At 30.8% G+C, this 16,879-nt stretch overlaps 1 protein-coding gene across 5 annotated transcripts in view; it reads left to right on the top strand.

The window, feature by feature from the left end:
* The window catches only part of PSME4 (proteasome activator subunit 4), a 104,389-nt gene that overhangs the window by 32,367 nt on the left and 55,143 nt on the right, over positions 1-16,879 (top strand). For all 5 annotated transcript variants that reach the window (XR_004231704.1, XR_004231705.1, XM_031950470.1 and 2 more), the window contains 11 exons: positions 372-446; positions 1,448-1,570; positions 4,004-4,096; positions 4,665-4,930; positions 7,274-7,460; positions 8,239-8,328; positions 9,033-9,097; positions 9,369-9,519; positions 10,949-11,047; positions 11,241-11,310; positions 12,159-12,226. Coding sequence is in view for 3 of the 5 variants with exons in the window: in XM_031950470.1 (XP_031806330.1) it covers positions 372-446; positions 1,448-1,570; positions 4,004-4,096; positions 4,665-4,930; positions 7,274-7,460; positions 8,239-8,328; positions 9,033-9,097; positions 9,369-9,519; positions 10,949-11,047; positions 11,241-11,310; positions 12,159-12,226 (1,287 nt within the window). In the remaining 2 variants the exon portion in view is untranslated. The remainder of the gene's footprint in view (positions 1-371; positions 447-1,447; positions 1,571-4,003; positions 4,097-4,664; positions 4,931-7,273; positions 7,461-8,238; positions 8,329-9,032; positions 9,098-9,368; positions 9,520-10,948; positions 11,048-11,240; positions 11,311-12,158; positions 12,227-16,879) is intronic.

Here is a 16,879-nt window from a genome sequence, read left to right as displayed (position 1 = left end):
TTCTTAGAAGTAATTTTTATTGATACCTTCTGATTTTTTTATCACATGAGTTTCTTGGCTATTCCTTTCTGACCTCCCTGGCGATCCTTCTATTATAAAAACTATTTTAAAAGTTAGAGAGGAAAAAAAGTAGTTCAGCAAATTAGCACATCAGCCATATCTGACAGTGTATACAATTTTCCACATTGCTGTCTCCCATCTCTACTATTCAGGGAGGGAGTTGCCTTTTCTTAACTCTAATCTGAGACAACATTTAGTCATATAATTGCACAGTGTTGTTTCATTTTTGTTACTGTGATTCTTTCAAATCTTCTTAAACACATTGACAATATACACAATTGAACTATGTCTCTCTTTTCATTTACTTTCAGCAACTAGTAAATCTCTTTGCTCGTTTGGCCACAGATAATATAGGGTACATAGATTGGGATCCATATGTACCAAAGGTAAGAAAATCTGGTTATAAAATGACTACTAAATCTGTTTGAGATAATTATTACTTTATAAAGTCTTCCTTTACAAATTAAAGAATACTTTGAAACACTTCTCAAATCTACTTGTCTATGTATGATTTATGAAGACAAAAAAAGAAGTTTGGAGGTTTTTGAACTCTAGAAACTTTTGTTGGGATGCTGATTCAGAGAGAGATATTTTGCAGGGAGGGTCTATTATCTTAACTTTCTCCTGAGTCCAACGTATTACTCATCTATAAGATCATGGTGTTTTTTTTTTTTTTTTTTTTGTTTTTGTTTTTTTTTTTTGCTTTTGTTTTTTCTTTAAAAGTCAGTTTTCTTGAGACAGGGAAAAGGGCAACAACAGGCAAACGCTCGATTTCTATTTGGGCGACGTTTCTTTTTTTGCAACCCAGAAGGAGTAGATTTGCATTATTTTTTCTTTACTTAAATTCATCCAGAAAATGTGGTTGTTTCTTGTAGCAGAAGTAATAAAGTGGCAAACACTTAAGCTTAAAGAGGGAGGGGTAGGTAAGGTCATAGGCTAAGAAAATAATTAAATTTAGGTTTGCAGCCATTACTTCTTTTCAGTATATGTTTGTGAGGTCATTCACCTGAATAACTTTGATTTTAATAGTACAGAGAAAAGGGTAATCAATAAATAAATGTGTATATTAAAAAATAAGATTTTTTGGCTACTTTGCATCTTATGTTCCACGTCACTGTGGATGATGCATGTTTAATAATGCAAAAAACCCCAATTTTAATACTGAAAATTTCTGCTAAGTGAATTTAGGATTGTGATTTGCTTTGTGTACTTGGTGCCAAAATGTTATTTCATTATATGAGGAATTGTATTTTGTGGTGATTTTCCCCAATTTTTCCTAGTTGCTAGAAGAAACTGTAATGAAATTTTAATCTAGATTTACTATTTTAGTTTTTTAAGATGAACAGATATTTACTATCACCTTCTTTCTCTCTTCCTAAATAAACAGATATTTACAAGAATTCTCAGAAGTTTGAATCTCCCAGTGGGAAGCAATCAAGTTTTAGTTCCAAGATTCTTAACAAATGCTTATGATATAGGGCATGCAGTAGTATGGATCACTGCCATGATGGTTTGTAATGTGTTCAGCTAAAATGTGTCATTAATATAGAAATTCCATAAGAACTGTTTTAGTAATTTTAGGCTCAATAGTAATGTCATACTTTCAGAATAGCATGGCATTTAGGCAGAACATGAAGCTTAGTTCATATTTGCACTAATTGTAATATTTAGTGATTTGTTGATTTTAGCAATAGAAGCTTACATTTTTAAAGCTAAAAGATACCTTAAGTATTTTATTCAGGCTTTTGATTTTATACTTCATGAAAATCAAGCTCAGATAAAGTGATATTATTAGTAGATAGTAAGGCTTCTCTTAGCAGCCTAATGCTTTTTTTTCTAATCTTATAATTCATTTGATTTCATCAGAACCTTAATTCATAAATTAAGAAAACAAACTGGAAAAAAAAAAGGTTTGATGGAATAAATTAGTTGACTCTGGAAGGAAAGTAAATTTTAGATTAATATGTTCAGTTCTAGCTGCTTCTCATGTTTTCAACCCCACATACTCAACTACTGTTGGGCATTTCAAATAGATTTTTTTTTTTTTTCGGACGTCTCACATTCAGTGTGTCTTTTAAAACAGAACTTGTATTTTCCCCAAACTCACCTTTCATTTCTGACTCGATGACATCTCTTGCATCTATTCTTTCTATTTACATAGCCACCATTCTCATTTAGGCCATTATCATCACTCTCCTAAACTATTAAAATAGTCTTCTAATTAGTCTTCCTGTCTCTCTATTTTCTGATCCATCCTTCACACAGCTGCCAAAATGATTTTCCTAAAGTACAAATTCTTACTATTTTACTTCTTGGTTTAATGAACTCCAGTGACATATAAATTGTCATTTAAAGCTTTTCACAACTTACTTTTCCAGCCTTATCCATTAGTCACCTTTCTGCATGCCATAGTCTAAACATACGGGCCCTTTTACTGTTTCTTACACATTCCATTCCATTTCCTGTAACTTTGCATTGGCTCTACCCCATGTTAGCAATGCTTTTTTATTCCTTACCTTCTCAGAAAACCCAGCCTTCTTTAAAACTCAGTATAAGCATTACCCTCCAATGTAAAGTTTTTCCTGATCTTCTGTCTCTCCTCCCTTCTTCAAAATTACCTTGTTTTTCATCTTTCACATAAGCTTTGAAATATAAATGTCCATGATGTTATTTTGTATATGTTGTTCACAGTATGTTTTTGCCTTTCTCTTTAAATTATATTGAAAACCTCATTTCTCTATCTATAGTCTATTTATATGAAATATCAGTGTGATTATTCTGAAAATTAGCCCCTAAATGTAAATTGCTTAGTTAAGGTATATTCAAAAGAATTCATCTGTCATGCTTTGCTTTTTGTTCTTCCCTCATTTTTAAAATTGCATTTCTAAGAACCTTGGATTGAGAATTAAGAAACTTGGGTTCAGGTTAACTCTTCTTCATCTAAGTAACTGACAGGTGCACAGACCTTATTTTGGGGCTCAGTTTCCAAATACATAAAATGATGTTATATTAAAGATTATAAGTTATCTCAAGAATATGATAGTTCTAGTGTTCTATAATTAGAGATGGAATGGGAATCTCTTGTCTTCCTTCTGTCCAGTAAAAATTAAATCATTTTAAATACATTTATTTACTTAAAATTAAATCAAAAAGCTGCATTAAAACTTTGGGAACACTGTATTTTGCTCACTGTATCTCATAACAAATGAATGTGACTTACTACATTTTGCAAGAGAATTAGTAGTCAATACCTCCTCTAATATTATTAATTACTAATATTATTACAGTTTAATACACCAAAATAGCAGAAGCTACTTTTTCTTTTAGATAGCTATGTCTTATAGGCTAACATATTCTCTTTCAAGTGCATCAAGTAATTTAAAGAATAGGCTTTGATAGTTTATGTTTGTAAGTTAGAGTACTAAAACATTTAATCGTAAAAAAAATCATGTTTTAATATTTTCTTAAGTTTGGTTTTTAAAATTAGATGGAAAAAGAATTGATTTATTAGAAATTGCTTTTGCACATTCTGTGCAATTTTTAGCTTGTATTCAATAACCAATATTTAATATTGGTTTCAATACCATCCAACTTTTTTCATGAACCAGATTTAATCAAACCTGATCATTAAATATACTACTCTTAAGTGTCTAATTTATTTTCCTATCATGCAATGAAAGATAAATGTCACAAATTTTAATATAAAATTTTGCTCCTGGATATTTTTTCAAATAGAACTGAACCAATAATTTATCTTTATAGAGTCATTTTTGTGACATTATTTGCACATGTAGTGAATAATATCTATGGATGAACTAAATTTAATATTGGCTTATTAAATTTGGGATTAACTCCATTGTGTGTGTGTGTGTGTGTCTGTGTCTATGTGTCTGTCTGTATATTATAGTGTAAGCCTTAATATTGAACTTGTTCTTTTGAACAGGGTGGACCAAGTAAGTTAGTGCAAAAGCACCTGACTGGTCTATTTAACAGCATTGCGTCTTTCTACCATCCTTCAAATAATGGTCGCTGGCTGGTAAGCATTTTTAAGAACTCATCAGGAATGTGACTTTGCTATTTTTTTTTTAAGTTGTATTCATATTTTTGAAAATATTTTCTCATTTAACCTAGTATTATCTGAAACATAGTTTTTCTATTTTATATCAGTATCTTGATGGTGTAAATGGTTAAGTACAAAGTAGATCGCTATAAACAATACTTAATTTAGAAATAAATTGCTTAGAAAATATTATTATGAAATTTAAAAAATTGTTAACAGTCTAGAATAGTTTAAGGACATAGATTTTTTAATTTGTACATTATAAACTCTGATATTGGGGTGAACTGATCACCCAGAATCTCTAAATTTTTAGAAATCATAAAATTCAAAGTGTTTTGCAAAGTAAGTTTTAAAAAAACCCTCCATATATCTTTTTTTTCTATTTTGTCATAAAATTTGATAATTAAAAAAAATAACCTATATATTATACATAATAATATATAATTTTTAAAAAATAACTTATTTGCCTAGGGGGAAATTTCCCTTTCCGTGATAAAATGGCATATTGACTCCACTAAATTTTTTTTGTTTTATGTATCCCCAGAACAAGTTAATGAAACTACTCCAGAGATTGCCAAACAGTGTTGTTAGACGATTACATCGTGAACGATACAAGAAGGCTTCTTGGCTAACTCCTGTGCCTGATAGCCATAAGCTTACAGATCAAGATGTTACAGACTTTGTACAATGCATTATTCAGCCTGTTCTTTTGGCTATGTTCAGTAAAACAGGTAGCCTAGAAGCAGCTCAAGCTCTACAGAATCTTGCACTTATGCGACCAGAGTTAGTAATTCCACCTGTACTTGAAAGGTAAGTTGATACTGAATTGTTTTTATTGAAGCAGAAATGAAGACTTGCTTTTTACATGCTGAATATCTAATTCTCTCTCTCTTTTTTTTGGGGGGGGGGGGGGGGTTTGTTTCATGCAAGTCTGCCTTTTGACTTTATTTATCTCCATTAGAGACTGGATAGGAGAATAAGACCCAAAATAGATGGTGTAACTGTGATCTTTAAGGAAGTTTGGTTTTTAAAATTAGATGGAAAAAGAGTTGATTTATTAGAAATTGCTTTTGCACATTCTGTGCAATTTTTATTTAGCTTGTATTCACAACAAAATTGTATCTGTATACAAGATCAATGATAAAACCATGGCATTGAACATCAATTTGGAGTCAGTGTGATTTAGCTTCAGGTCTTTTCTCTGTCAAGTTCTTCCTAAGCTGTTCAACCTTTGGCAAAGCAATTTTACTTCTCAGGGCTTTAGGTTTTTCATTCTGGATTACAGAGGAGTTACTAGCCCATGACAGCAGAAGTGATGTCCATATTGGGAGCCTCCTGTATTAATGAAATCATTAATCTATACAAAAGGGGGAAAAAAAGAAAAACAAACTGAGCCCTTGGCTTTGCCTTTTTCTTATCTTCACCTTTAAGATTTTTTTTTTTAACCAGCATCTTTTCCAGAATCATGCCAAAGATTATTATTTTTTTTTTTTTCTTAACTGGAAGGAACCATAGAGATCATTAAGTACAAGATTCATTTTACAGATGAGAAAATTGAGGACCAGATAGGTTAAATGATGTAATGTGTATAAGATCCTACTGCTTGGGAACAGCTAAAACAGTAATCTCAATTCTGCAACATTTTGTCTGCTTCATAAGAAGATGCAGAATGCAAATCAATTTTATTTCATGTATATATAAAAATACCTAGTTCTAGAAGGAAAATGATGATGTTCACAGAAAAGGCTTTTGGATGTTATTTATGATTCTTTGGGTTTCACTTACCAGTACTCTATTAAATATCAAGATATCCCAGTCATTCTTGCATTAGTTATGTACACCATAGTTCTGGGTATCTACTGTTTCCCCATTTCAACTGAAGGAGAGGAGCAGATCAAATAAGAGAAAGATTACTCTTTGTGCTCTTTGTCTTGAAACCTTCCAGTTTTGGAGATGAGGAAAATGGGAGGGGGCATATGTTATTGATTACATAAATGCTTCCTGGATCTTCTTTCCTTTGCTGTTGAGAAATCAGAAGATGTAGAGCCGAATAAGCTGTCAGTGTTTTTTTTTTTTTTTTTTTTTTTTTTTTTGCTTTGTTTTACATTATTGTCATTTGAGAGGCTTTTTTTTTTCTTTTTTTTGGCAGCTGATCAGTCACAGTTGAAGCACAATGAACCTTTTATCCAAAAGATTCAGTGATTAAAAATAACATTTTTTGCTTTAAATAGAACATACTCATTAGTCTTCACTATTTCTACTTTTATATACTCAGATTAAGGTTGAGTGAAGCAGAATATATAACTGTTAAAATGTTTCATCAGTAGTTTAATAGGCATTTTTTAGTTTGTGACACTTTTACTGCTTTTAAAAAGTGATGCAACATCACTTTCCCTTTAGTTTGATCTTAATTCAATTTATTAAGTTTTAAATTAATCAGAACTTAATTGTACCTTGGGTTTTCCCTTCGGTTTGTTTATTTACAGAGGCAAAATGTGTCTTCCATAATATGTCTCTGGAATTATCATCATTGAAACAGTATGTGTAACTTTAAACAGACCATGTTTTTCTTTTTCCATTTATTAGAAGAATACAAAACTTTTTAGCAGTCGTTATTATAACTGCTATTTATAGATTTTGAGCTTAAGGCTGTTGAATCCAACCCTGTCATTTTACGGTGATGAAACTAAAGCACATGTTGGGTGATTTGTACAGTCGCACTGGTGTATGTTCAGGAATTAAACTCAGAAATTCCTGATAACATATTTCACCAGTGTTCTACCTACCACCTCTTCTTATTTTCCTGTAATGTCTGGCCACCATAAATAACATTACCCACAAATATTAAATTACATTTGTATTTTAGGGAGGGGAAGTACATTATGAAAGGGTTATGATTAAAATAATGTGATTTTGCCACATTTAACAGTTTTTATAACTTTAATCCTGTCCTATAATGGTGAGAATTTTTTTCTTTGGATGAACTTTTTCAGTCTAACAACAATGAGCTAAACCAAGAAATTACTTTATTGGCAATAAAGAGTTTAAAAGTTGAAAAAATCTTAGAAATTTAACTGTATCATGATTTTTTATTTAACTTTTTGATTATTTAAAATTATTTTTAACACTGTTATCATTGTTTTCACATCATAGAACGTATCCTGCCCTAGAGACATTAACAGAACCTCACCAACTCACCGCCACTTTAAGTTGTGTGATTGGAGTAGCTCGTAGTCTAGTGTCAGGGGGCAAATGGTTTCCTGAAGGTCCAACACACATGCTACCTCTATTGATGAGAGCATTACCTGGCGTGGATCCAAATGACTTTAGTAAATGCATGGTGAGCATATTTACTTTATATCTAGTTAAGTTATGAGAGTATCATCAGATTCCTTTTCACATCTCTTCAAGGATCCTTTACAATATGTTACCTGTGAAAGCTTGTAACATTAATTCTTTTTAGAAATGTAATTGAATATCTAAACTTAAATCTATGGGCAAACAATAATAAAATACATACTTTCTCCTTAATTGTTAAAAATCAACATATAGTCCATATTCATAATTCAAAATGTCAGTTCATTTCAATGAAAGTTATACATTAGACATTTTTGTTTAATATATAAAATTGATATTTTCTGTGGCATCTGGATTTCAGTTCTGAGCAGAAGCAACTTCTAGCCATGTGATCTTCTCTGTGACCCCTTTGGAATTTCCAACCAGAAAGAAACATTGTTGAAAGACCTGTTTTTGAAATGTTGTACCAACATAGACCTTCGCTAATTCCCTCATCTAGATAGTAAGACTTTCTTCTCTGGTCACAGTTCTGTCATCAGTACTATTCTATCTCTAGGTAATATTAGGATGCTTGGGAATGCACATGATAAAATATAGACATAGTTCAAAAAAGGATGAACTTAATGGAAACAGCACTAAAATGTAGTTGATTATGAAGGTAGAAAATGTGTATAACTAAATGAACTACAATAAATAAAATTGTTGTAGGATTTTGGAGGAGATAATTTATTAATCCAGCTTTTATGCTTATATAATTATATATTATGCTTATAATCTAAATCTGAATTGGGTACTTAATAAACTGTTGCATCTTTTAACAGATCACATTCCAGTTTATAGCAACATTTTCCACTCTGGTGCCTTTAGTAGATTGTTCATCTGTACTTCAAGAAAGAAATGACCTCACAGAAGTAAGAATATTTTCTAGTTATAAAAAGAAAATAGAGAATACTAATTTCTGTTTTTCATGCTTTTCTACATTTAATGAAGGTTAAACAAAAATGAAGAAATTCTCTAAAACATTAAAATTTATTTAAAATCTTGTAAGATGATGTATACAATCTCCTTTGTTTTGTAGATAAAAGAACAAAGTTCACTTGAGTGACACCTAGCAAAGTTGAAATTTTGGTTTTCCATGTGTTACATAATAATGCTATGCATTATGGTGGTAATAATGATAAATATGCATGTAGAATATACATGTGCTAAAGTGATATGTGCTCAATTCTCATCTGTCCTTTGGAAGATAATGCTTATCTACACAGCTAGTCCTAATTATAAATTACTAGTTTATGTTATTTCTTGCATGGATATTTCAATATCTAGATGTATAATCAGCTGTTTTAATATTGACTATATGATGAAAGTAGTTAAATATTGTAATTTTGAAGTATATGGAATGAGTTTTTTTCTCATTTTATATTTTTTGGAACTTTAAAAGTAGATAGGTATTCAAAACCTACTGTGCAATTTTGTTTATTCACACATTCAATACTATAATGTGTATATATAATGTATTCTTTGATCTGTTGTATTGTTGAGTTTTCTCACAAAATAGAATGTGTTCTATCCTATTTACAGAGAAAATAAAGTTTGTATATGTTAAACCTTATAGGTGGAAAAGGAGCTGTGCTCTGCTACAGCTGAATTTGAAGATTTTGTCTTACAATTTATGGACAGGTGAGTATGTGCCCCAATTTTATAGTATAACTGATATTTGGATGTATTAGTTATCTGTTGTTTCTTACTCTTTTTACTTGCTCCATCTATATCCCTTACATAACCACTCTCAAAGGAGTTGTACATAAAACATCTTTTAATATTCATAAAATGCTCTGAGGAGCAATTTTTTTTTTAATGAAGCAACTATATATTAGTAAACTAGTTTAACTTAAAAAAATCTCAATCAATTTTAAGTTACTTGAACATATTCTTTCTTTGAATTCTTTAGGTGTTTTGGACTTATAGAAAGTAGCACATTGGAACAAACAAGAGAGGAGACAGAAACTGAAAAGATGACCCACTTGGAGAGTTTGGTGGAATTAGGCCTCTCTTCTACTTTCAGTACGATACTCACCCAATGTTCTAATGAGATATTTAAGGTACAGACAGTATTGTTGTACAAAGTAAATTATAAACTTCCATATGGTTTAGCTTTTTCCTATAAGAAGTCATCTTAAAGTTCTTCCTCACTTCCTCTTGCTCCCTAAGTAATTTTAAAGTTTTTGTAACTTTTTTTTGGTTAACCATGCTATGATAAAAATTTGGAATAAAGAATGCTGAAATTTTTAAAGTTAATTTTAATATTCTTTTTTTGACTTCAGGATTAATGTAATTACGTTATTTTGATACTAAAATTATGGAAAATAACCTTTTTGTTTTATTAGAACTGAAGTTATTTAAAATGTCTAATGTTTAGTGTTATTTTCACAAAGCATGCAATTCAATATTCATTAATTTATTACCAAAAATTTTATTTCACTTTCTTTCTTCTGTCTCAGTCCTAGGTATCTTTACATCTTCAAAAATATCTTTCTGAAACAAATATATATTTTTTAAAAAATTTTTATCACCTTCTTTCCAATTATTCTCTTATCTTCTCTTCCCTAGAGAACCATCCCTTGTAACACAGAATGAAAAAAGATGGGGGGGAAAAGCACAACTAATCAGTGTATCACCTGAATCTTGGCAGAATATGCTATAGTCATACTACTGCTCCCTTCCTCTGCATGAAAGGAGGAGTGCATTTTCTTTCTTCAGCATCATGTTTTATTATTATAATTTCACAGTGTGTGGGGGAACAGTTTTAAAAGTTGTTAATATACAAAAGAAAGGGGCAAAAATGATTTTTTTATTGATCTTTTTATTTTATTGATCAAATTTTCTTTGACTGTGGCTTTTAGAAGAAAATCTTTAGTTACATGTTAGTTACCAGAAAGTTCATATCTAAGCCTCTTTTATTTGATAATGAAATAAAAATTGATTAGCATAGCCTAAAATTTAATCTAGGGATGTTAACTACTAGCACTATTAGTATCATAGTACTATTTAATTATTTTTAAAATTGATTCATGAACTATTCAGCATGACATTTATGTTAAATGAAACATTTCCCACAAAATATCATTTAAAATACTGATTCCCTCACTCAACTACATACTGTTGGCCCTGTCCAGCCATGTTCTGTGTGACTTCCCTGAATCTCATGAAATTTGGCTTTTACATTAGTTTTCACATTTTTTTTTTTTCAAATTTTGTCCCTGACTCTTTTTGACATCACTTTTAAAATGTGAAATAATTTTTACAATAAAATAGTTTAAAATATTTATAGAAGGTATCCCAAATTTTAACTCTGATTAATTTTTATTTGTGTATGGTTCTTTTTAAAGATTCAATGACTCTTGTTTTCTCATTTTGAAATAATTGCGTCTTGTATAATTGAAGTATATACATGCATATTTTTCTTTTATATTCCATGAGGAATTTTATTCTTTTCTAAAGAAAGGTTGACTCTTATCTTCCATTTAACAGGTTGCCCTGCAGAAAGTTTTTAATTTTGCTGTTTCAAACATATTTGAAACTAGAGTAGCAGGTCGCATGGTGGCAGACATGTGCCGAGCTGCTGTAAAGGTTAGTTGTTGGTTTTGAACTAAAAACTTAAAATGTAATCCTATGGATCATAATTTATCTCTGTACTGGATGTTATGTTTTAATAAAAACTTGTCCTAAAATTATTTAGTATACTTGTTCCTGAGATAGTGATTACCTTGTGACCTGATGTTGACTGCTTCTTTTTTAAAATCCTTTGTAAAATATGTTTCAGTGCTGCCCAGAAGAATCTTTGAAGATCTTTGTTCCCCATTGCTGCAGTGTTATAACTCAACTTACAATAAGTGAGTCAAAAGGTTTTGTGGACTTTGTTTTCATTTTGTGAATAAACTTTTAATTTAGTTTTTAAAACAATGTAGTTATGTGCAAATTAGTTCATCTACATTGGAAGAAAGAATAGATTTGTTCTGTTTGACCTAAGAAGACAGAAGTAGGAATGGTGAATAGAATTTGCAAAGAGGCAGTTTTAGGCCTGATCTCAGGAAAACATTCTTAATTAGAATTGTTCAAAAGTAGAATAGAATGGCCTGGGAAATATGGATTTTTCTTCCTTGATAGTCTTTTAGGAAGATGTTGAATGTGTTGGGTGTGTTATTTGGGAATTCATTTTGAATGTAGTTTGTACCAGACAGTCAGTGAGGTCCTTTCTTAAAAATTTAAGTTTCTGAGAAGTGTACATTAACTGCATTTGTTAGAACTTTTTAACAATTTGAGCTATTTCTCTGCTTAATGCAATACATCCAAAATGGATCCTTTAAGAAATGTTATTATGGTATCCAAAAGGTATTTCTTTTAAGTTAAAATGGGAAATTAGAATTGACATATTACTTGTGTAACATATGATGATTCCTTTTTTTTTTTTTTTTTTTTAATGCATTTATTTACTTGGACATAGTTCTTTTTTTTTATTTTTCTTGGACAGGATAAAGTGAAAAGACTTTGTAGAAGATGAAAAATGAAGTCTTTATAAAAATGCAGGGTTATATATAATCTTTTTTTCCCCCTGGGCGCCCCAGTTCTTGGCCATTCTAGAATTCATATGAGGAAGCATCAGTTATATATAATCTTAACAAAGAATTTAACTGAATTTGGAACAGTTATAGTTTATTAAAGATATTTTCCCCTTCTTTAGATGATGATGTCTTGAATGAAGAAGAGCTAGATAAGGAATTACTGTGGAATCTCCAACTTTTGTCTGAGGTATATTTTCTTTGAGCATTATTTTCTTGAGAAAAAAATTAAAAATTGTTATTTATGCATCAACAATAAAACTATTTGTTTTGCTGCCACTCTATCCTAGAAAGAATAAGGGGGTAATAAAATTCTGAAAGTTTTATGGTGTGGTGCATAAATTCAGGTAATTTTTAGAATATTTGGATTATATTCTAGTGTCTACTTTGACTATATTCTTCCTCCAGTGTGCTTCAATAGTTTTGTGGTTTATTAAGGTGTGGCAGTGTCCCCAAAGATAGAACTTACAGGCCATCCATTCCTTTTTATCTTCTCTGATTTCTGTCCATCTCTTCCCACAGTCTTCTAGGTAAGATGTCCAAAATGTTGGAAGCCTTCCAATATTCTGTGATTCCCCTGCAGTACTTAACCTTTTCATCCTTTATTGCATGCACTAATCATGTGACTAATTATCTCTTTTGAAGAGTGTATTTGATAATACTTTTTATGCCACTATGATGTTTTCATCATCTTTAGTAATAGCCTTCAGCTTTTGCTCACAATATGTCCGCGCTGAGCTTTGGGTCATCTGAAATTTTATTGTTTAGAGATTATGTTTTCGATGATTCATAGCTCACTAAAAGAATGTTTGAGATCTTTCAGTCATAATTCATACTCATAGTTTATTTGTAATGTCTTGTTTAGGTATATTAAACTAACTCAGTGAGTTGTTTCTTCAGCTGCATGTCATAATCTCAACAATAGGCATTCTTCATAGATTTTCTTTTTACTGTGCCAGTTATTAATCTCATCTCTCTGGAGAAGCTATTGCTCTCACTGAGGAGAGTATTCTGAGGCTTGGTGCAATCAGTACAAAGTCATCTAGAAACAGGAGCCATCTGTAAGATATCTCTGTAGAGAATCCCTTCTTCATCCTTGGATTCAACACAGCACATATTATGTAAGAAGAGTAAACATTTTTTAGTGAACGTTCATTTCCCTGTTTTACATTTAGGGTGATACTGATTTTTAATCCTAAAGAATATTTTCCAGCATTTTTGCTGTGTTCTGCTTTGCCCATCTTCATATTGACATTACTGAATACCAATACGTTTTTGTAATAACTTGTCAATTTTCAGAGAATTTCCCTCTCCCATTATCTTTTGTAACACATGACTCATAAGGTGCAGTTTTCTTCATGATCTTTTTGCTTATGCTCACTATGAATTCAGCAAAGTGAGATAATCAGGTTAATTACTGTGAATTTTTTTTTTTTTTTGTCTTGGTGAAATTAACTTTACCAACTCATTTAATTCTCTCAGAATTCATGAACCATTTTTCCGAATTGCTGCAATATTCTTATGTCTTCATTTTTCAAAATAATGACATGATTCATTTTTTCTAGTAGTATCTTAGTTCATTTGTTATTAGGCAGGAATCTGCCATTTAGCATAGGAGGAAATCAAAGAATTGAGAGTATTTTGTGTTTTTCTTTCATGGGTTACCAGCATGGTAGTTAGAGGTCAAATTCATGGTGATAGGGATTCTCTTGTGTTGTATTTAGCTGGCTCTAGGACATCTAATAAGTCTCTTGGACAGATCTTTGCATTTTGGTATAATATTCCAGAGCTTGTAATCTGCTGGCACAGCCTTTGCAAACCATGTCATTATGATAACAGAGTAGGATTTATCAGGAATCTGCTTAATTTTATCAGTTTGTATAAATGAAACAAGTAGATATTCCCAGGATGATATATGCATTGAGGCCTTGAAGTAACTTCATAATTTCAAGTTATTTTTGAGTAATTCTGAAGTAATTCATTTGAGTAACAGTTCAAAGATTCATAATGTTTGGCAACTAGTTAAAAAATGTTATATGTTTCTTTTTCTTGCCTTTGGCTATTTAATTAGAAGTTCACATTTTGGCACTATTGTTAACTTTGCTATTAAAAAAATGGAACTGGAAGGGACCTCCCAAGTTATTTAGTTCATTTTACAGTTGAGATTGAGACTTGATAAATAAATTATACAAGGGCACACAAATACCAAGTTGAAGAATTTGAATTCTAAAACAAGTCTGTCAACTCCAAGCCCAGTATTTATGATAAAGAAAGCACTTATATTACTAGTTACTAATACTTGCTGCTAAAGATGTTCCAAAAAAAGAAAAACCTAATTAAATGCAGTGTATCATGAACCAGGTAATGCTTAACTATTATTTCTGTTATTAGGGTGTCTAAGCTGACAGATGTATCATGTAAAGTCAGAAATTCTTCATTGCAGTAGAACTGAGCTAACTAGGTATCTGCATTAAATTTAGCAACAGTATGGAGAGCCCCTGAGATCAGGAGCCCCACTGCATAAAGAGAGGTTTGCAAATAAAAAGTCATAAATAAGAGAACAGAGGGAAGCATAGAAAAGGGAAACGGTTTTGAAAGTAATGTATAAAATCTAAATTTACAGTTTCATATATTATTGTTTTTTTATTGTTTATAGAGTGCATTTTAATCTTGTAATTTTTGAATTATTAATAAAAGTAGTAAGGTATTTTTTGTAAGAAAAAAACTAATAAAGAAATACATTTCAGGCAAGCAAGGAAACATTTCAACCATGCTAATGTTTCTTAAAATACTACATAAATTAGTGTTTCTTTACCTTTAAACCTGGATAAGGTTCCATTTTTCTGAAATTAAGACCTCATGGCATTGTTACTACTTTGAATCTTATCAGTATCATCATTTATTGGAAAAGATATCCCAACTTCTCACTAAGACTAATCCTTTTACTTTTATTCTTGATCCTATTCTCTCACTTCTTGTATCTTGCTCTATAGTATTAATTATCCCTCTCTTATATTTCATCTCTCCTTTATCAGTGGCTCTTATCAGTCTAACAATTATAACTCATGTTAGAGTTAATAGTATGTTTTCCCCAAAGTAATGTTATTTATCATCAATATACAAATAGGAAATTAGGGATAGAAAGAGATAAAATAAATTGATCATTATATTCTTATCTTTCTTTAAAGAAAAAAAATGGGTTTTATTAACTTTTCTATCCCAGCCATCTAATATTTCAACTTTTTCTTTCCCTGAATTGCTAAACTTATTGAGAAAGTTGTCTATAATCAGTCCCTACATTTCCTTACTATCAGATCCCTAATTTATGATTTCCTAATTATCAAATCCAGTGTCCCAATTTTCCTAGTTGTCATCTTCATTGACTTTTCAGGTGTTGTTCCTCTATTGTACTCCATTTTTCTGGACTCAAAACAGACTTGTTTTTTTGGCATTAACATGTATTGGTATTAATAGCATGTACCAACAATAGGTAATAGTGGAAAAGAAGAAAATTTGAAACTTGTTATTAGGAAAAACTTGCTCATAATTACACCTGTCCTAGGGCAAAATGAGATGCTTATTGTGAGTGTCCTCCTATTGATAACTTGAAGCAAAAACTATTGTTAGAGCAGAGATTCTTTATATAAGTGAATTTTTGTCAAATGGCCCTTTTTGCTGTAAAATTCTGTGAAGTTCAAATGAAATATATTCATTAGCATAATTCCTGCCTTTGTCAAAAGCAAAATACAGCTTTCTGTTAAACAGGAGCTCTTCGTTCTTACCTCATATCTAGGTGTTGTTTTTGTAATTTTTGTCAGATATTATATTTCTCTTCTTGCAATTAGATTGCTAAACCATTTTTCACGTTACTTCTGTTTCTTTTTGATTTGTTTCTTGAGCCTAGTTCCATTGTTAACCCAGTCCCAATATATGCCTTTCTTTATATTTTCCATGCCTTTTGAATATTACTATAAACTTTCCTAATTCCCTTATTTGGTAAGTTTATCTTGTGTAATGGTAGGCTATTTGAGCTTGGCCTACGTGTGTTAACTGCTTGTTTTAAAATACTTAAAAATATTGATTTCAAAATGTAAAAATCTTTCTTAGCTCACAGGCCTTACAAAAACAAGTGGGGCTGAAGTTTGTTGATTTCTGATACAGGTATTATAGTGTATTAAAGTTATCTGTATCTGTGGCATACCCCATTGTTAGAATGTAAGCTCTCGGGGCTCAAAAACTTACTATTTTCTAAACTTCACCTCCCTAACTTATGAGTGTTATTTCATTTAGCATACTAATTCCAACCTTTTCAAAGGAGAAGTTTTTTATTTTGTTTTTTTCTTTTTGCCATTATCTTTTTTTTTTTATTAGAGCTTTTTATTTACAAGATATATGCATAGATAATTTTTCAGCATTGACAGTTGCAAATCCTTTTGTTGCAACTTTTTCCCTCCTTCCCCCAAATGGCAGGTTGATCAATACATGTTAAATATGTTAAAGTATAAGTTAAATACAATATATGTACACATGTCCAAACAGTTAATTTGCTGTATAAAAAGAGTTAGACTTTGAAATAATATATAATTTAATTAGCCTGTGAAGGAAATCAAAAATGCAGGCGGACAAAAATAGAGGGATTAGGAATAATATGTATTAGTTCATAGTCATCTTCCAGAGTTCTTTACCTGGGTGTAGCTGGTTCAGTTCATTACTGCTCTATTGGAACTGATTTGGTTCATCTTCATTGTTGAAGAGGGCCACGTAGAGGAGAACTTTTTTAAACCAAAATGATCATGATAATATTTTAGCAGATCTCTACAACATTAGTATTAGCACCTGGTAA

Source organism: Sarcophilus harrisii, chromosome 2 (genome assembly GCF_902635505.1).
Source record: "Sarcophilus harrisii chromosome 2, mSarHar1.11, whole genome shotgun sequence".
NCBI classification, from domain to species: Eukaryota; Metazoa; Chordata; class Mammalia; order Dasyuromorphia; family Dasyuridae; genus Sarcophilus; species Sarcophilus harrisii.
Note: the sequence above shows the minus strand (reverse complement) of the source record. Positions and strands in the feature narration are given on the sequence as shown.